Source organism: Hemicordylus capensis, chromosome 4, assembly GCF_027244095.1.
Source record: "Hemicordylus capensis ecotype Gifberg chromosome 4, rHemCap1.1.pri, whole genome shotgun sequence".
In the NCBI taxonomy this organism is placed as follows: Eukaryota; Metazoa; Chordata; class Lepidosauria; order Squamata; family Cordylidae; genus Hemicordylus; species Hemicordylus capensis.
Window position 1 is genome coordinate 74,258,666 of NC_069660.1, and position 21,634 is coordinate 74,280,299.

The window sequence follows — 21,634 nt, forward strand, 5'->3', positions numbered from 1 at the left end:
CTTTGGTTCAGTTGATTCCTTTTTTGGATAAGCAGGCCACAAAATGGCAAACATGTTTCAATTTATGTAAGTGTAGAGTGATGCAGACTGAGGCAGCAAAAACCCAACTACACACACTGAGGGGGGTCTGAACTATTGTTGACTGACCAGGAGAGGGATCTTCTGGTTTTGGTAGACAGCTCATTGAAATTTTTAACTCAGTGTACAGAAGCTGTGAAAAAGACAAACTCCATGCTAGGGGTCTAAAAAAATTAATTATAATGCCTTTATACAGATTCATAGTGTAGCTACATTTGGAGTATTGTGTACAGTTCTGGATCAATATATCTCAAAAAGGATATGATGGAACTGGAAAAGGGGCAGAGAGCAACCAAAATGATCAGAGGCCTAGAGCACCTTCCTTACAAGGCCTCCTTTGAAGCAGGGAGTAGGGCATAAAAACACATCCCTCTTCTAGTTACTCTTAAGATCAGGACCAGCATTCACTTAACCCAGTGGATTCTGTTTGTATCCTAGAAATGCATCCACCCCATTTGATATTTGATTTTACATCTCAGCCCACTAGAGGTAGAATTAAGAGGCTTATCAACTGAGTCATTTTCTGCAAATAATGAATTGCACATAGCTGTACATGGGGTAATACAGCTTTATACTACTTTCAGATTTATTATTTCTAAGAATGGCCATTACCAGTGCTAAACTGAAACAATGTGTCTACGTTAGTTTGTTTGTCCATGTAATAGATTCAAAATTGCCCCATCTCTTTATCTTTGTTAATCTGTCTTCACTTGTTTCAGCACAAATGGGCTGTCCTTAAAAGGTTATCATGTTCCATGCCATTGATTTATTCACACATTTGTTTCCTTAACCACAATACATGTAGTTTCACTACATGGTTACTGCTGTGGTGCTGTTGTGCTATTTAATCTATCTATCCTATCTATCTATCTATCTATCTATCTATCTATCTATTTACCACCTTTCATTAAAACAATCCCAAGGCGGTTTACAGCAAAATTTAAAAACCAGATTGTAAAAAAGACACAATTAAAATATTAAGCAAAAAATATAAAACAAACCTGATTAAAAATTTAAAACAAGCATAAAAGCAATATAGAGTACAAAGAGCAGCAGCAAAGACAATCAAACAAAGCCTGGTCAAAAAGCCAAGATTTTACACTCTTTCTAAAAGCTGTGATGGAGACCAAAGAGCTAATAGCCACTGGGAGAGCATTCCAAAGTCTGGGGGCAGCAACAGAGAAGGCCCTGTCCTGCGTGCACGACAACTGAGTTTCCCTCATTGTTGGCATCCGGAGCAGAGCCCCCTTTTTCTTATAGCACCATGGCATCACTATATGCCTACGTATTCCTGGTGGATTTAGAGCAGCAGTTCTTCAGCTGCTTTCCCCAGTGGCCTTTCTCCATCTAAGATAGGTAAATGATATGCATCTGGATCCTCAGGAAGTGGTGATGAGCTCTTAAGAAATTCCATCAGGAATTTCTTTAACAGATTTCACTCTACCATTAATCTAAGCTTGGATCAATTCATATTCACTTTCTTGATATCACCATGCAACTATGAACTATGTGACACACATACAACCACCACTTTATATCAGAAACCCACTGATCATTACACAGATCTACATGCTTCCAGCTACCATCCGGAATATACCATATGGTCCCTCTGCTGCTGTTGAGCCCTATGATATAGCTTCATTTGTTCCAGTTTCTCAAACAGTGAGTACACATAAAGGACTGACATCAGGTTTTATTAAAACTATCCAATGAAATCAACCCAGCAAATGAAGCACAGATTGACAAGGACAGTCTGATATCCAGCAGCTGCTTACAACATAGACTCAGAAGAGAAAATGACAGAACACCACTAGTCACCTACAGATTCTAGCTAAACTATTCTAGCATGCCAATAGCCTATGAACTATCTTGTGTGGTGGGCCAAATCCCGATTTACAAACAGCCTCCTAATCTAAAATGTCTGCTCTCCAGCAAAAGAAATTTTCCACATAACAATGATACAGCGCCAGAGACTAAGTCCTTGCAGCAAAGTTCGATGCCAGTTCTGTCCCCATAGCTATTTAGTTAGCACTATTACAGGACCTAATATCTGCCTGTTTGCTAAGACCTTTATTTGAGGCTCCACTTGGAGATAGTTTTCTCTTGAGTATGAGCTCAGTTATAGAATTCCTAAGCACGTCTACCTTGAACCAACATAGTTATCTTTCAAATGCTAGGTTAAGTCCATTTGTTTACAAACCAGGGCTGCACAATTTGGCCCTCCAGCATTTGTTGGACTACAACTCCCATCATCCTTGACTACTGGCCACTGTGGCTGAGAATGATGTAAGCTGTAGTCCAACAGCAGCTGCAGGGCAAAAGTTGTGCAACTCTGACTTAAACTTTTAACAGCAATCAACATTGACCTATCATAGCTGCTACCTATTTATTTGGTTTCTAGGCTATGTCTCTGCTGTTTAATGTTGTTGTTGGTATTTATGTTGTTTCAATATGTTTGTAAGCTGTCTTAAGGTGGAAAGGCAAGACATAAATATTTCCCAGACAGTCAGTCATACCATCAAGGGCTTGCTTATCTATATCTATATATTTATTTCTCCTAGGTGTACCCGTTGCTAATCCCATGTGTGGCAGCTCTCACGAGAGTTCATGAGCAGCTGCCCACTAGCGACAGGGGCGGGAGAAAATAGGGATGCCGGCCCAAGTGGGTAGCTGGCCGCCAGGAGCAGGCGGTGGTGGGCTGGTGGAGGCGCAGATTATCTGCGCCCAGCCCCGCTAGTTTTATATAATTGTCAACAAGGCCCTTTTGCTATCATCATAGGAGAAACAGGTCGGTCTCTATACAAGAAGATGAATGGATACAAATCTGACTATTAAAATGACAGTAGCCACAAACAGATGGAGAACACTGCAGTCTTCCAGGACATTTAAACTGTTGACCTCGGGTCATATACTTCAACGGGATGCTCCAATGTGAAATTGTTGAACTAGAATTTAACAGCAAATTATATTGAATTTTAACTATGGGCTTTTCCTCCCTACAATAGATGTTAACATAGCATTATTACCCTTTACTTCGGTTGTGAATGAGCCACTGTTCTTATTTGTTCTTATCTGGTATAAACTTGGCCTTTGATAAGCATGTCACAGCCTACAGCTACCTCTTGTATTTTATGCATGCAACTATTCATCTGGAATGATCTCATCATTCAGATTCAGTATAGCTTTTTGGTTTTTTTACATTGCAGCCAACTAAATATATTGTCAGTGTAAATTTTTGTACTTTCCTAACTTTCTCAATTTCTGGTTCATGATTTTCATCACCACTTTGTACATGTTCTTTTGATTAATGCTGGATTATAATTTTAGAATTTCCTGACAATTTCCATCACCAGGTGAACATGTGTGGAGAATATATAACTCATATTGAGGTTATCAGTATGTAGAGTGCCCCAAACATCATGTTTGAAATGGTGGTCAATTTTTGAGATCCACAGGGAATTCTGGGTGCAGTGGCATAAGAAACTCCCCACCACCCCACCCCTTGACATGCAGTGACAGGCTGTTGCAGTAAACTGGAGGCTAGTGTGTGCCTCTAATATACTCTCCATTAAAGAAAACATGTGATGTCCTGTTCCTTGATGAAGCAGAAGGCACAAGCTTGATGGAGATATAGAATGCATTGAAGAATCATGCTGAAGTCCTGAGTCACGCCCTGAGCCATTTCGGAAGGGCGGTATAGAAATCAAATAAATAAATAAATAAATAAATAAATAAGTATCTTCATCATTCTCCCCACCCACCCCCGCCCACTACCACAGTTATGTACTCTACCCTGTTAGAAGAAATGTCAACTCTCTCTAGTCAAAGCTGAGGATGAATGCTGTGAACTGAAGAGTGTTTGTGTGTAGGCTGAGCTTCTTGAGTGCCATAGTATCTTTGATGCTTTATCTTACAAAAAATTAAAGCTGATTATGTTGGAATGATAGGGAAATCCAATCTGTATCATTTACCATGCACAACCCCGATGATAAAACAATAAAGGATGATTTCCTCTTAACAACAACAACCCCCCCCTCCAAGGGATACAGAATATGTGTTACTCAATTACTCAGAACCAAGACCCACAGCATTTGGTGGAACTTACTCCTATGTAAGTGAACACAGGATTGCAGCTTTTGGGGCACAATTAGGTACAATACTGCCTGCCTGGTGTTCCTTGTTTCCCTAAGCAAAAGTGCTAGAGGTTTACTTTTTAAACATGAGTTGAATATCTAGGGAAAGGCTTGCAATGTAAAAATTCCTGTCCTGAGTACCTTCTCTGCAACAAGTCAAAAACATTAATGCTGTAGAAATCCAGAGAACAGACATGAAGCACTGAGTATCACAAATTGAATTACTAATGTATTTGAAAACAACTTTGTGGGGGTGGGGGAGAGAATTAACTGCTGATAAAATTTCAGTAGGTAATCAATGTAAGAATGCAAAATTGAGATAGCTAAGGCAAAATGCGGAAGAAAACACTACATAAAATCAGTGCCACTGATTACAGTCTGGTTTGACTGTTTTAAAGCTTTTGGGCACAGTTCTGTTGGTATAATCAATAGTAATTCAGCATTCAAATTCCTTGTGGTCATAATGGTAAACATTAAAATATGTATGCAGCTTTTCAACAACAAAAACGTTCTGAGGGTAGCAAAAGAAGAATAAGAAACTGTTCTGTCCCTTCCCCAAAGGGCTCACAATCTAATAAGAAACACAAGGGAGAAATCAGGAACAGTCACTGGATACTGGACTGAGTAGGGACAGCTCTTTCCCTGCTAAATAAGAGAGTCACCACTTTAAAGCGTCTCTTTGTTTATGTGATTTTTGCACATTTAGAGGATAAAACGAAGATATTCACTAGTAATACCACCAAATTCTGGCTCAAATTATATGCAAAGGTCCATCAATCTCCTTATTAAACAAAGTCCTTTTTAAAATCAGTGATGTCAAGGTTACATTGTTATATGTAACTCCTGTAACTTTTCTTGTTCATACAGCCCACATCAGAGTATTATGTTGAATATGGTAGTTTGCACTGGAGATTTTCTGACCAGAGCTCTTTGTTAAAGGAACTTTGCAAAAAGACACTCCTTGCAAAGTTACCCTGTTGTGCTAAAAAAAGGCGGGGGGGGAAATGTTGGCTGTACACTCAGCTACTCCACATTAAACAGTTTCAAAGCCACTACTCAATAGTGGAACAGAGAACTGAATTGTACTAACTAGGCCCTTTCACAGCTTAGGGTAACTTTTGCCTTAGAGTCTGTGCAAGGCAGGGTCTGGTTTGCCTGTGATCCTGATGCTGCCAAAGAGGGAGGTACCTCAATTTGTCATGCTGTGCAAAGCTGCTAGAATTTAAAGCAACAAGAAGTTGCCTTGTGCAGTCAGTGTAATTTAGAAGACTAGACATTCCTTTAACTACAAGAATGAATTGTGATCTGTGCAACATGTTTACTCAGAAGTAAGCTCCCCTGTGTTTTAACCCTCACTGGCTGTCATGAGGTATTTCTGTACCCCTGGATGCTCAAAATATTAATTGTTGGTTCTGAATTCTAAACTGTTGTCCATTTAGGGCATTGTCAGTGACACTCCATTAAACAAAGCCTGCAAAGAGCAGGTCATTATCATACATGGGTTTGCCTCCATTATAAAAAAATGCCAGGGTACAAGCATGCTCCACTAGGAGTACAGTTGTACCCCTGTTAGCTGACTTGTAAAACACCCACAATCTTCATGAAATATATTCTTTTAGGACTTGGTTTGCCAGCCTCTGCAAGTTTTGCTTGGTTGACTTACGGGCATTCAGAGTTCACTTTGGAACAATCTGACCTAGCAATGACTACCCTTTAACACCTAACAATGTTATCTGACGGTGACCCCTGTGTTATGCCTGGCCATAGGGAAAAGTCATTGTCACCTGTTTTAAAGAGGAAGGAACCTCTTCTTCACCTTGGCATTCTTGCCAAGTCATTGCACTTTTGACCTTTCAATATAAGAAGCCCCATGTCAGCCAGTCACAATTGCCTAAAAATATGGGTTCCATTCCATTGCCCCTTTCCTACCAACAAAGACAGAAAAGCAAATAAGTGTGAACTAAGATCAAGCAAGAGAACAGGAGAAGGAGAGCAAAGCAGACAGGGGCATATCTAGGGTGGCGCAGGCAGGGCAGGTGCCCTGGGCATCACTTGAAGGGGGGTGCCATTTTTTAAAATTATTTTTTTTATATAATGGCCACTGAAAACAAAATGGCTACTGTGCATGCTCAAATGGTCTCTGTGAGGCCCTAGGCCATGACATGCCAGGCCTCACAGAAGCCATTTGAGCATGCATGGCAGCCATTAAAAAATTTTTTTTTTTAAAATGGTCACCGCATATGCTCAAATGGTCCCTGCAAGGCCCTAGAGGCCAGTGGGGGGAGGGGGAACCTTTGCAGACCCCACCCCCATGGCCTTTAGGAAGCCCCTTGAAGGGGCTACAGGCAACTTTTTTTTAAAAAAAATTAATATAAGTCACTATACACATATTCAGTTTGGCATTATGTACAGAGAATCAGGGCTTGTGAATACTGAGCTGAAGCTTATGAGCTAGGATTGTATTCATTTGCTCTTACTTTGCTTCTTGTGATAAGTGAGTTAAATTTGATGTCTTAATAATATGGCTATTAATGGTGAGTTTGTCTTTGAATCAGTGTGAAATCCTTAGTATTAAGTAGGCTTGTGCCCGAAACGTTTCGGAGGTCATTGTAAAGGCCTCCGAAACGTTTCGGCGCTGGGGCAGGATTCAGTGCTTCGGCACCGGGGGGGGGTACTACTTTAAGGGCGGTGGAGGGTGTACTCACCCCCCCACGCCATGTTTCCCCCGCCGGCACTCTCCAAATTTTAAGCCCCTCGGGGCGGCAGCGTTCCTCCCTGCCACCCCGTTCCCCCCGTCGGCCGGAAGTGGCCAGAAGTCGTGGGCGCCCGTTGTGCGTGCGTGTGCACGGCAGGCGGGCGGGCATGCGCGCGCACGACGGGCGCACACGCGCTCATGACTTCCGGCCACTTCCGGCCGACAGGGGGGACGGGGTGGCAGGGAGGAACGCTGCCGCCCCGAGGGGCTTGAAATTTGGAGAGCGCCGGCGGGGGAAACGTGGCGGGGGGGTGAGTACACCCTCCCCCACCCTTAAAGTAGTACCCCTGCTGGTGCCAAAGCCTGTTCGGGCACATCCCTAGTATTAAGGCCCACTGGGAGTTTCTTGCTCTCTTTCTCTCATTTTAACTGTCTTTCTGAAATACTAGAATATTTTCTAAGTAGTGACACAGTTTACTCTGCATACCCTTTAATTATTTTCAGAGTATCTGGGGAAAGTCAAATTCTCCATTTATTTTTAAAACTTATGTAATAGTGATCCTACAATGCATAGCAGAGAATTAGACAGGTACTTCTGTTTAGTTTTCCAAGTACACCTCCACATAGTCTTTGGGTATTTCATGAGCCTCAGCATACTGAAATTTATAGTTTTCCAGCATTTTTTGGTCTGCCTACGTCCACAGCTAAATAGTTCTTGAAATATTAAAAGATTAACAAGCTTGACTTGTATTTTTGAGCTGATATTATGGTAAAGTTATCTGAAAAATGGGTGTCAGATGTTTGGACAGGGGGCACAATTTCAGTGCTTGCCCTAGGTGCTATTTTCCCTAGATATGCCTCTGAAAGCAGAATGGATGCTCCTTCAACAGGAAGTATTTTTGTGTACCTCTCTGCCATGGTTGCCAAGACTGGCCAATGTGGGGGTATAGAATTACCCTATAAGAACAACAATGTTTGCATTTTCATGACATCCTTGAAGGATAAGAAAGTTTACTCCCAGGTAAGTGTATACAGGATTGCAGCCTTATTCGTTGCTGTGACTCCTCTGTGGAGGTTAAGGTGTAAAAAAACAAGGCACAGAGCACAGGCTCAAGTCACTCACAGGTTGGGGTCATTCTGTGGATTATTTGAAGGCATCCTCCTATTCAAAAAAAAAAATGTAAAAATGTAAATAATGCAAATGCAAATAATTTGAAAGTTCTTTCACTGAGTCTGGTCTACCTTGAATAAAGCCCTAGTCATCACCTACATAGAGTTCGGGGTATCTCTCATTCAGTTTAGATATACTTAAAACGTTATCAGAAGGTCAAACCACACTAAAACCCATTCATTTTGTTTTTCTTAAAGCAGAATAATAGCCAGTGTCACAAGAACCTGCCCGTGTGCAATGCCGGGACAGGAGAACTTCACTGCTGGAAAAAAAGCATGCTTTTGGCAGACGTTTTGTAGCTAACATGTTTACTCGGAAGTAAGCTCAATGGCACTTCCCCCCAATTAAGTGTACATAAGTGTGCTGGGCTGTGGAGAAGTGCACTGTTTCAGAATAAGTTCTGGGGTTTTTTTGCGGGGGGGAGAAAAAAAGCCAGTCAAACGCGGAACCACCATAATTCTGCACGAGAGCCCTACGCCCATGACAGTCGCATAAGCACCTTCCAGTGAACACGCGCCAAGGCATGGGGGAGGGGGGACGGGGACGTTCTGCATATGGGCGGTGCGGGGGGGATTTTCTCAGTGACAAAATATTGCAGCTGCGGAGCTGGGAAAATGCAATTTTCTCCCCAACGGGCGCGAAATTTCCTCCAACAGTTTTGCTACTCTGCAGGGATTGAAGTAGTCTTTCTTTTGGCATAAATCAGCCTTCTTGTTCCTCACTACATAAAGAGGAGAGGAGACACCCTTTCTTCGACCTATCTGAAGCTACCCCGGTCCCTCCCCTCCCTCTTTATTTCATGCTGAGCTTGCTACGAGACTTCTATTTCACTACGCTTTTAGCTCGCTGCTTTCTCCTCACAAGATGAGCATTGTCTCTCTGGAGATACGCGTTTTGCGCAACACCGCTGTCAAGCCGGTAGCCATGTGCAGAACGCTCCGCCAGACATCTGGCTTAGTGTGCTTTTCGCGGACGGAAATGGCGTAAGGGTGCGATGAAAGCGAACGGATTAGGCGCCCCTCCCTCTTATTCTCTACCCCGTTTTACTCAGTGTAGGGCTGGGCGCAAGGCAAGCCTCGCGCTGCGAGAGACGCTCTGTAACGGGTGTCTAGCGTGGAAAGGGACGAGTGATTCCCAGTCGTCAGTTACGCCGTTTGCGCAGCCGTCGTTGGAGGAGAAGACCTAGCCAGCGCTTTTCTCCGCCCGTCGCCTCTGCGCTGTTGGCGTAGCGTGCCCCAAGATGGCGTCGCGGTCGTCGTCGTTGGCGGCGGTGGCCGGAGCGCTGGCAGCAGCAGCGGTGCCGACGTGGGAAGAGCTGCGAGGGGGAATGAAGCGGCGGGCGGAAGGTGGCAGCATTAGTAGCGAGTAGCTGTCGCAGAAAGGGTCTCCCCTCTCCTCGGCGGCCGTGTGAGACAGACTCTCCGGGATAGCGGGTCCCCCGCTCCCTCAGGCAGGGAGACCCCCGACCTTCTCCCCCACCCCACCTCTCCGCGCGCGCAGCCGACATCCTTTCCTCGGTCTATCCCGCCGCCGCCTTCTGCTTGGTGGTGGGGCATCCCACCCCTTTCCCCTGAGCGGAGGATGATGAAGCTCAAGTCTAACCAGACTCGCACCTACGACGGGGACGGATACAAGAAACGGGCGGCTTGCCTCTGCTTCCGCAACGAGAGCGAGGAAGAGGTGGGTAAGAAGCCGGCGGGCCAGGATTAGAAGGAAGCCCGGGGGTGGTGAAGGGAGGAGAGGGGGAAAGAAAAGAAGAGAGCGAGTAGCGCCGAAGAAGGTGAATCTGCAAGGGGGCGGGAGAGAAAAAGAAGAGGAGAGTCGAAGCGGGGGTAGTAATGGGACACTCGGCATGCGAGAGAGGAGGCGGCGGCGGCGGAGGTGTGGCAATCTGGAGGTTCGGAATGGGAGCGAGATGGGGGGAGGCGGCGGCGGCGGCTGCGTGGTGCTGAAAGAGGACCGAGGATGAGGGGAGGTGGAGCTTGTGAAGGTGGGCACGCCTGGAGGATTAGTAGGGTGAGCAGGAAGCGATTTTAAGAATGGGCCCCCTTTTTCGTTACGATGAAGAGCTCTTTAGGCGTTCGCTTTCCTCGTGCAGCGCTTACTGATGTATGTTGCAGCTTATAACGGAGTGTGACGGAGGGGCTGCCTTAGTGGCTGGTAGTGAGAACACGCGGTTGTTACTAGGCGAGAACTGACATAATAACGCCCCTCATTAACACCTGCCTCCTGTTTTTAAAGCATTAGTTTCTGCGAGGGAACAATACGTTTCCAAGAAAAGTAACCGTCTGCTCCTTACTTTGTTTAAAACACTGTGCGCGCGCTCTCCAGCAGAAAAGTAGAACGAATTAATCTCTTAGAGTAAGTTATATGTGTGAACCAGAGTTAAATGGTGGTTTTGAAGGCGCTCTCGAGAAGTACTAGATTTGTAGTAGAAGTACTACATGTGTCGAGGATCTTTAGTTTTTAGCAGTGTCAGAATTAACCTGTGAAGAGAAGTAAGGGTAGATGGTGCAAGAATTTGCTTTTGGAGGTAGAAGGGGAGGGGATGACTTGTACTTTATTTTCTGGTCTTTAAATCATTAAAGTAGGAAGCAGTCCTGATCAGGAGTGGCAAGAATCCAAACCAAGTACTCAATTCTGGTAAACTAGGATTGAAAAAGCAAAATTTAGTTTTGTTTAAACTCTAGTTACTAAAACTTTAGTGGCTCCCTATATGTACTGTTCAAATAGTCTATTTTGACTGCAAGCTCTGAGGGGCTTATGAAATTGTAAAGCATCTAAAGCAGCAAACTTCTTGTTCTCCTACCTTTTTAAAAGTAGAAGCACGAGCAATCCGAATATACTCTGGTTTAGAATAGGTATAAGAGTGTTAGAATGACAATGACAGGAAAAATGGAGCACCTTCATGTTTCTCTCCTGGTTTTTAGGTATGCTTAAATGCCTCAGTTCAGAATAGGTTTATCTTTTTTTAAAGGGCATAATTAAGAAAATGAGAGAGCTCAGCATAGTGATGGGAAAACACTTTCTCCCAAATGAGGAAAGCATGCAGAATGAAAGATTTATAACAATGAAGGGTGATATGAACTGGTGTGGCATGGCATGAGATTTGGCAGTGGTCTACTACTGCCACGCTCGGTTGAGCACATCATATGACATGGCAGAAAGAAATTTGATTCTGGGTTTATAAAAAGAAACTGGGAGAAAAGAGACTGGTTACTTGCCAGAAATTGCCATTAGAGGGATCTGAGAAGAAATCAAAATTGTGTTAGACTGGTTTTGTCTTAAGCATGGTTTTATTTTTTGTAGACTGAAAGAAGTGAATTTATGCATTTAAATAGTTCCTTTTCAGTAGAAACATTGGCACATTGTAGTATTTGCAGTACTGTGTTTGAGATCAAGATATTCTAACAAAGAATATATCTGAAGCAGATTTACTTAGAAGAAAGTTTCATGTAAATAATGTGGTGTGTGTGTGTGTGTATGTATAGTGCTTCCCATACACTTATCTTATTAATCCTTACAATAGCTCACCAAAATAGGTCTGATATTTATCCCCATATTGCAGATGGGGGAGCTGAGGCTGAGAAAGCACCTTACCTGGTGACTTAATAGCTGAGATTAGAATTTGAGACTTCTTGGGTTACATTTTAGTAATTAAACTACACCATTTATTTAGGACTTCCAATAAAGTGTCTACCGATTTGGGGTGTCTCCAAGGCAGATGTTTCAGTTGGATAAGAGAGGGCTTTGAAGTAGGCTGTGCAGCTCACATTGAAGAGTCATGCCAAAGTCAACAGTTGTATTGGGCCCCACAGGGCCTTATTGGCTCCTTGGGTCATCTGATCCTGCTGGGCAGAAAGTTGCAGTATACCCACTGGCTATCAATAGGGTGATGCTGCAGAGTATGAGAGATCAAAAGGCCAGCCATTTCATCTGCCTACAAAGTGTCTGAGAAGCACAAGGAATTGAGATGCTCAGACCCTTTTGCAAGAGCCCCCAGTTTGGTACTCTGTAAGCAGTCAGGAGTGTTGTATCCTGTTAATGTCACTTGATTAGTTTCCTAAAGTCTTATCTTGGAATAGGAAAACTGATAGAATCTCCACAAACATATTTCCAACCTCTGACTTACTGCACTAATTACCCACTTGCTGAACAGTTAGGTTTGTTATAAAAATACTGAACTGTATGTTTAAGACTTGAAGATTTTAAGAGATATAGTTTCCTGACATATAGAGCAATTAACATTCAGATAATTGCAGCATTATGTTAACTCATGTGACCATTATTCCTTTCTTCATATTGCACAATAGTTTTAAAAAGAGCTGTATGGTAAAATAGAATCACTACTGGATTTTACTGATGCTGTGATTTTTTAGTGTGCAGTAATTAATTTCATGGTACTGAATTTCCTTGTTTTGTGATTATAATGTTGTACACCATTTTGGAGTTCATAACCAATGCATTGAATTGTCAACTGATTCTTTAACTCTGTTTGCAGTATCATTTTAAAAAAAAAAGCTATCTGTGAACTAGTAAGTTATGTGCACTTTATACCCAGCTATACAGACCTCACTAAAAACCTGGAAAAGTAGAGTGAACTAATCAGCACTTTCAACAGTGGATTCTTTGGAGGTTAAACATCACAATACCTAATCTCTTTACTGATAATGTATAGTAATGAGATTAGTATCGAAAATATGGTTTTGAAAGGTAGTGAATTCTGAACTCTAGATGCTCACTCTGGCCTGAACTGAATCTCTGGGATATATTCCATTATGTCTTGAAGCTTATTTCAAATGTAAAGGCACTAAAAATATACTTGACTTTAAAAATGAAAAGTGCTTTTGTTAAGATTCCAAGAAAAGTAAGCATGGTGAAAAGAGTACAGATGGCTCAAAGTGGGATGAGAAGTTAATTTTCCATGTTAAAGTTGTGTGGGGGAAATAGTATCTATCATTATCATATAACAAACAACTTATATTTAACTGTTTTTTAACCATGGTATTTTCCCGTTTAAATGTTGTATCTTTTTAGCAATGTTTAATTAGCTTACTGTCAGGATCAATAATGTAAACACATTTTGTAGTGAGCTTGGGTAGATATTAGTGGTTAACAGTGTTAGACCTACTGTGAAGTTGGAATACGGAAACTAGTTTCTGTTGCTCATCGTATATAGTACCTTTCAAGTTTGCAAAAGCCTCAGATTTGCTAGCTGAATTACCTTGGGATCAATTTTTCTTCCCAGTGTAGATTGCACTGTTGTAAAAACTGAGGCTATGATGGTATGGGGACACAACCAGTTCATGCATGAGGATGGAGCTATATTATGCAGTAACATGAGCTTCTTTTAAAGAATAGATAATGTATTGAATACTAATATAAAAAAGTAATTTAAAATCATTTTTTAAAAGCCTCCTTTTAGTTATGAGTGGTTAGGTAATTTTTTAGGCACCATATATTGACTGTGCTCTGTCTAAATTGCTACTTTAAACTCATCTGCTTCTTTGAAGTTGTTTTTTTAATGTTGATATTAATGCTTATTGGTAAAACATTAGATCCTCTTATAAATTGCCTAGACAGTGATCTAGACAGAAAACTATAGCACAGTCAATACCTGGAGTTCTATGCACATAAGGCATGGAACCCTTCTTTTTTATTTTCATACAAGAGAATGGGAATCCCTTGCAAGTTTTAGGATCATGATGATTTAATTATTCCTTTCAAATTTGAAGTTCAGTGTAAACATTCAGAAGCAATTAGCTGCTCAAATTATTGTATAGTATAGATGTGTAAAGACAAAACAAAAACCCCAAACAAAGCACTCACACAACCTTGTCAGATATTCCACTGTTATTTCTCTATACAAGAATAAAGTTTTAGTTTCTTAGGTGCCAGCCCTCTGTAGAAATGCAAGGGGCGGGGGAAGCTAGATAATAAAATGCCAGCATAAAATATTCCCATCAAATGTTAAGAGTCTTGAGACTTTTTGAGAAAGTGACATTGTTACCAGTAAGTAGTATATTTCATAAGAGCAACTGGAACTTCTTGCTTTGTAGCAGATTTCATAGAGTTTGATTTAGGATGAACACTGTGACACAATACGACTGCCTTTTCTATCACGATAAAAACTGCTCTGTCCCTCTTTCTCTTGGTCTAAAAAGAGCTGCTTGTAGAGCCTAAAGGAGATAAGCAGATTATATAGTTTCCATCTTTCTCTCCCTTCCCCCCTTTTCTGCTGCTATTATTCTTGGAAATTCACTTCCATAGTACCCAGTACCAGAACATACAAGGATTTTAATCAAAGAAGGAAATGGAGCAATGAGAGCATTGATCACCAGTGAGAGACATTTGAATAAATGAATTTAATAATCCTGCGCACAATGTTAGGTAAAATTGTTAGGAGGGACTCAACAGATTATTGTTGCCACTTCTCCAAGACTGTGGTCCCCTTTCTTTCTTCAGTCAGTGGAATTATGTATGATGGGAGCAATAAGACCTCCTCTTTCTGCTGTACCCATGCCATTTGCTATTTGCTTTGCTGGATGTTCTTCTCTGTTCTTTACTCTGACTCCCTGCCATTTGATCACTTTGCTGACAGGTCATGGGAGTGAAGTGAGTATTAAGATCCAATTCCTGTTGTGTCTTCACACAGTCAGTTGAGCAGTCTAATACACAGTGGAATGCTTCTTGCACTCTTCAAAAGGGTTTGGAGAAGTGCTTTGAATCTTTGTTCAGTGGTTTCTTTAAATTAATCTTAGGCTACATTTCTGGGGCATATCAATAATTTGAGTGTTAAGCACGCACTTGACTCTGTCCCACTGAAATATGTGAGACTTAAAAATGTGTTAATTCAGCTGGATCATGCCTTTGGCTTGAATAAACTAGTTTGTTAGTTGTTGTTTTCAGAATATAATTTCCAAGTACTGTTTTCCTGATGAACAATATATGTTCAAAAATTATTAGGGAACTTGAAAATCAGTTTGGCAAAGTAAAACATATCTTCTTTCATCCATCGTTTTTGCCTGTCTCATCACTTGGCTATGTGGCTCTTCTGTTTGCGGATCATCTGTATCTCTTTTCTACTTGGACTGTTCCTTCCTGCTGGTAGGTAAGGAAACAGATGGTGGCAGACCACCTGGCTTTATAGTGTTCAAGCCTATCATGTTTTGATATCTTATTGGTTAATATTTCCTCTCTAGCAGCCTTTCTTCCCTAACCATCGGAATAAAGGAGGCTTCTTGTGCCAGCAACTTTCTGTAAGGCTGTAGTCAGGAGAGTACTAAGTAATAGATACTTCCAAGAACTACTTTCCCCAGGGAAAATAATGGTGAGCAAAGACTTCCTTCTTCTCCATGAAATGGAAGTGAGGCTGTCTGTGGTCAGAAGAGGCCAAAGGCCGCTGCGTTTGAGGGCTACTGCACTAGATGGTGACCGACAGTTGAGAATAGGAATGAATTCTGGATCTTTTGATGTGTGATTTTTGGTGGGAACAAAAGAACTGATGAACCAGTAGGGATCTGGATTTTTAGACAAACTGTTTTTGTCACTCGATTGGGTTCTTGTGTTGTGGGACACAGTCCTCTGTGGTGCATCTAGTGTCTTCTGGGGGATACAAAACCTTGATAAATTCTGCGAATGCCTGGTATAATGTCAGTGCTAAAGGGGACTTCATTGTTCACTTTGGGACCAATTTGTCTGGAGTGACTCAGGAGTTCATAGCGGCCATGATGACTGTGGGCCTATCCCAGGTGGTCTTGGGACCAACGCATATTGCTAGTGTCATGCTTCATCTGGTCTTTCACTCTGAACAGGGTGGTGTTCTGTGGATGGGGACTCCTGTGATTTCCCCTTTGTTATGGATGGACCACCATCTGGTTAAGGTTGGACTCATGACCACTTCCCACCTCCGCAGGGGCCCATGAGGATGGTCCACCTGAGAAGGTTACTGGATCCAATAGGATTCCAAGAAGCCTTGGAGGGATTTAGTGTTGGCTCTGCTGGGGACCCTGTTGACACTCTGGTGGAGAATTGGAATAATCAGTTCACCAGGGCAGTGGACACAATTGCTCCTAAGCGTCCTTTCCAACCCACTTTGAAACTGGCCCCTTGGTATACGGAAGAACAACGGGGGCTGAAGCAGTGAGGTAGACGACTGGAGCACAATTGGAGGAAGACTCGAATCTGACAGATTATTACATAGGGAGCATTTGAAGATCTATGCTCAGGCGATACATGCGGCAAAGAAGCAATTCTTTTCCTCCCGTATTACCTCCGCAAGTTCGCGTCCGGCAGAGTTGTTCAGGGTCATGAAGGGGCTAATGTGAGCCTCTTCCCCCTTGAATCAGTACTTGGAACTAACAATTACTCGCTGTGATGTTTTTTTGTGGACAAAATATCTCATATTCGGGCCGACTTGGATTCAAACTCCACAGTTGTTACAGAGTCTGATGCTGAGGTGTCAAGCAGCTCCTCTTATGTGATGACCCTGGATCAGTTTCAGTTTGTGATTCCTGAGAATGTGGACAACTTGCTTGGAATGGTGCAGCCTACCACCTGCCCTCTTGATCCTTGCCCGACATGGCTTATACTATCTGGCAGGGAGGCTGTTGTAGAGGGTGTGGTAGAGATTATAAATGCTTCTCTGAGGGAGGGCAGGATGCCTCTTTGTCTTAAGGAGGCAATCATTAGACTGCTTCTGAAGAAGCCTGCCTTGGATCCCTCAGAGTTAGAGTTAAATAATTACAGGCCTGTCTCCAACCTTCCATGGTTGGGCAAGGTGATTGAGAAGGTGGTGGCCTCCCAGCTCCAGGCAGTCTTGGAGGACACTGATTATCTAGACCCATTTCAAACTGGCTTTCAGGCAGGATATGGGGTGGAGATTGTCTGGTTGGCCTGATGGATGATCTCCAATTGGCAATTGACAGAGGGAGTGTGACTCTGTTAGTCCTTTTGGCTCTCTCAGCAGCTTTCGGTACTATTGACCATAGTATCTTTCTGGAATGTCTGAGGAGATTGGGGGTGGGAGGCACTGCTTTGCAGTGGTTCCGCTCCCACCTCACGGGCAGATTCCAGATGGTGTCTCTTGGAGTCTTTTGTTCTTCAAAATCTGAACTCTTGTATGGTGTCCCTCAGGGCTTCATATTGTCTTCGATGTTGTTTAACATCTACATGAAACCACTGGGAGAGATCATCAGGAGATTTATTGCAGGGTGTTATCAATATGCTGATGACACCCAAATCTATTTCTCCATGTCAACATCATTAGGAGAAGGCATAACCTCCCTAAATGCCTGCCTGGAGGCAGTAATGGGCTGGATGAGGTATAACAAACTGAGGCTGAATCCAGATAAGACAGAGGTACTTATTGCGCAGGGTCAGAACTCAAGAGACAATTTTGATCTGCCAGTTCTGGATGGGGTCATACTCCCCCAGAAGGAACAGGTACACAGTCTGGGGGTGCTTCTGGATCTGAACCTCTCCTTGGTGTCCCAGGTTGAGGTGGTGGACAGTGGTGCTTTTTATCAGCTTCGGCTGATACGCCAGCTGCGTCTGTTTCTTGAGATGAATGACCTCAAAATAGTGGTACATCTGCTGGTAACCTCTAGGCTGGATTACTGCAATGGGCTCTATGTGAGCATACCTTTGTATGTAGTCCGGAAACTGCAGTTGGTTCAGAACGCGGCAGCCAGGTTTGTCTCTGGGTCATCTAGGAGAGACCATATTACTTGTGTGTTGAAGGAATTGCACTGGCTACCGATATGTTTCCAGCCCAAATACAAGGTGCTGGTCATCCTCTCTAATAAAACGCTTGGTGTCCGTCCGTGGATGGACACCAAGCGCGTGTCCCTGCCCTGTTCTGCGCCTGCGCGAAGCGCAGGCGCAGAACAGGGCAAAGGAGACACGCTCGCCGGTACCCGCCGGACATCTTGGGCGGCCAGAAGCGGCCGCCCCGAAGAAGCCGGAGAAGCGCCGGCGGGGGAAACTGGCCGAGGCGGCGGCAGAGCCGCCGCCTCGCCCAGAAGAAACAGCAACCAAGCTGGGGAGACGGGGGACGGAATGGAGGCCAACGGAGGCCGGCAGGACAGAGCCGACCATGAAGGGCCCGGGCCGGCCGTGGAGGATGGCAGCGGCGCCTCCAGAGACTGCCTGGCCGGTGATTGAGGGGGGAAGAGGCGGCAGGGGAAGCCTGTCCTCCCGCCACCCGCTCACCCGCCCTCCCAGCTTTCCAAAATCCCCTTCCCTGCTCCTCCCCCCAATTGATTACGGGCCAAAAGGGCCCATGAGAATGCCGTCGCCCCCGCCTATCGCCCACCCAGCTGCCCGAGCCCACCTACCCGCTCCAGCCCGCGATAGTCGGGCGAAGAAAAAAAATTTATTTGCACAGTGGAAGTGAGGAGCTCAGGAACAGAGCTCCTCTCTGTGCTATGCTGCTGCCCAAACTGCTGCTATGGACGCAAAGGACGTTGCGTCCTTTCGTCCATAGCGTCAGTTTGGGCAGCAGCATAGCACAGAGAGGAGCTCTGTTCCTGAGCTCCTCACTTCTACTGTGCAAATAATTTTTTTTTCCTTCGCCCGACTATCGCGGGCTGGAGCAGGTAAGGTGGGCTCGGGCAGCTGGGTGCGCGGGTGGGCGATAGGCGGGGGCGACGGCCTTCTCATGGGCCCTTTTGGCCCGTAATCAATTGGAGGGAGGAGCGGGGAAGGGGATTTTGGAAAGCTGGGAGTTCGGGTGAGCGGGCAGCAGGAGGACAGAGGGAGGAGGGGATAATGAAAAAAAAAACCACCAGAGAGAGAGACAAAGGAAAAAAAACCACTTTAAAAAAAACCATTTAAAGGCGGGAGAGAAAGCTAGCGCCCGTTATCATAACAGGCTTAAAAATACTAGTTACTTATAAAGCCCTAAACAGCTTTGGCCCTGGGTATTTAAGAGAATGTCTTCGCCATGAGCCCCATTGACTGCTAAGGTCATCTGGAGAGGTTCGCCTGTGGCTGCCGCCAACTCTTCTGGCAGCTACTCGGAAACGGGCCTTCACCGTTGCAGCCCCTGGACTTTGGAATGTGCTCCCTGTTGAAATAAGAGTCTCCCCGTCTCTGGCAACTTTTAAAAAGGCACTGAAGACACATTTATTCACCCAGGCTTTTAATTTGATTTATAGTTTTAAATAACTTTAATACTGGGTTTTAAATGTTTTTAATCTTTTAAATGATTTTAATTGTTGTTTGATTTAGTGTTTTAAATGAATTTAATTGTAAATCACCCAGAGATGCAAGTTTTGGGTGGTATAGAAATATTTTAAATAAAAATATTAAATAAATAAATAAATAAATGCTTAATAGTAGAATCTTGCTCTCTGTTTTCTAGATTTCAAATATGAATGTTCCTGTGACTCTCAGAACATGCTGGATGAGATCATCAGGGGATTTGGTGTAGGGTGTTATCAGTATTCTGATGACACCCAAATCTATTTCTATTCCTCCTCCTCCTCATCAAATTGCAATCACTCCCTAAATGCCTTCCTATGGGCAGTAATGGGCTGGATGAGGGACAGAAAATTGAAGCCAAATCCAAGCAAGACGGAGGTGCTAATTGTGTGGGATTGGAATTTGAGGGATGAGCTTGATCTTCCTGTGCTGGATGGGATTACACTCCCCCAGAAGGAACAGGGTGACCAGGGAGAGAGTGGTGTCCTCCACCTATCTTTAACAAAAGTTTTATGATGTCACTTAGTATCTCTCCTGTCAAAATAGGGGAATTACTTGCTAATAGACCATGTGTGTGTTTCATTATTTGAATATACCTTTTTAATACTTATATTTTTAAAGTTGTTCTCTGTCCCTTAAACTCTGACTGTTTTTTCAGTTAATCTGTTGGTTAGTTTCTTCCTCTTACATTCTGTTCTTTCCCTTCTCTGCCCTTTATCGAGAAATCTCAGGTGGCCCTTTCGGGTCTCTTCTTTCTCCTATACTTTGTTAAAATCTGTGTTTCCTTTTGTTCGTTGTGCTTACTTATATATCATCAGTCATAAGTTCTGCAGGAAATAATACTAGCACTTCTTGGATTCATGGACAGTATACTCATGGATTATCACTGATTCTACTTTTAATCATATTAAAATCGGACCCTTGTTGGTTTTAAGACATACCATTGATTTTTAGCTCTTTATTAAATGAATGCTATTGAACCATCGTTCAGTAGTTAATGAAGTGAATATGAGAGCTATCTTGTTGGATCAGGCCAAAGGTCTACCTTGTTCTTTTTAATCTTCAACAAAGATCACAGACTGGACACAATGGTGATCGTTTGTCTCCAGTATCTAACAACTGGCTCCTGAACATGGAGATTCCAGTTAATCCATAGTGTCTTGTCTTTGTGACAGTGAAGCCTCGCCACAAGCAGCACATGCATGAGGGAGCAGAAAGGAAAAGATGGAGACAAGAATGAGAGAAAGCAGGGAGGCATATATGGGTACACGTGGTCATGCAGCATGGGGGAAGGGAGACAAGAGTCAAGGGGAAAGAGAAGTTCCCCAACCACTTCATGGAACCTACCCATCATGAAAGAGCAAAGTAACTGTAAAACAGTGCTTCCCATATCCAGTAGTTGGTCCAGGAGAATACATTGTTGATGGTAACAAAAGCTGCTGAAAGGTCCAGGGGACCAACAGGAATGCATCCCCTCTGTCCAGTTACTGGCATAGATAATCTGTTAGAGCGACCAAGGCAATTTCTAGACCAAAACTGGGTTGAAAGCTGAACTGAAATAGGTTGAGATAATTAGTATCTTCCAAACATCTTTGGAATTGAGATGCTGTTACCCTGTCAAAAATCTTGCCTACCAAAAAAGATTGGAGACTGTCTGGCAAGTCTCCAATACAGTGGCATCAAGTAACAGTTTATTTCAGCAAGACTTGGTGGATTTTATTTTACTCTAGGAGCCACCCCAAACATTTAGAAATCAGACTGATTTTTTGGCCTTCAGAGTATAAGTCCTTTGTAACGTATGAATGACTGCAATTGACTTTGCAAATAAAACCTTACAAAGACAGGCTAAAAATGCAAATAAGAACAGATGGGAAAAATAAATTTATTTTTCTGACTAAAAGTGTCAGTTTTAATTCAGAATGGGAAAAGGCACTCCAATATCAAACGTTTGGGAAACCCTGGCCTGAGATATGTGTGCAGTGTTACATGTTTGGACACACTGATGCCAAGAGAAAGACTAAGCTAAAAACAATTTTTTAAAGTGCTGCTGGAAGACGATTAAAAATGAAATTCCATAAGGGCTGTATCATGTACCCTGATGAATGTTTGGATAACGTTTATTTGAGTAATAATTGTTGTGGGACAGGGTTGAAAACTACAAACTTTGCCAAAATCTTGTGAGCCACCCTGTGCAGTACTGGAGGGGCAGGGTATAAATATTTTAAATAATCTTGCAGAACTTTTCTGACTCTGAAGATAAGAATTCAACCTCTCAAACTGCAACGCTACAGTACTGTTATAATATTTGTATTTATTTATTTAGCATATTTTTATACCACCCAAAACTCAAGT

At 43.1% G+C, this 21,634-nt stretch overlaps 1 protein-coding gene across 7 annotated transcripts in view; it reads left to right on the forward strand.

Annotated features, from left to right (window-relative positions):
* Window positions 1-8,972: 8,972 nt before the first annotated feature.
* NUDT3 (nudix hydrolase 3) overlaps window positions 8,973-21,634 on the forward strand; it is a 93,225-nt gene continuing 80,563 nt past the window's right edge. For 4 of the 7 annotated variants that reach the window (XR_008306915.1, XR_008306916.1, XR_008306917.1 and 1 more), the window contains exon 1: window positions 8,973-9,757. Coding sequence is in view for 4 of the 7 variants with exons in the window: in XM_053249220.1 (XP_053105195.1) it covers window positions 9,659-9,757 (99 nt within the window). In the remaining 3 variants the exon portion in view is untranslated. Of the gene's footprint in view, window positions 9,758-9,914; window positions 9,975-10,027; window positions 10,187-21,634 lie in introns of those variants that run through there. The other 3 variants (XM_053249223.1, XM_053249221.1, XM_053249222.1) reach the window with 3 other exon arrangements.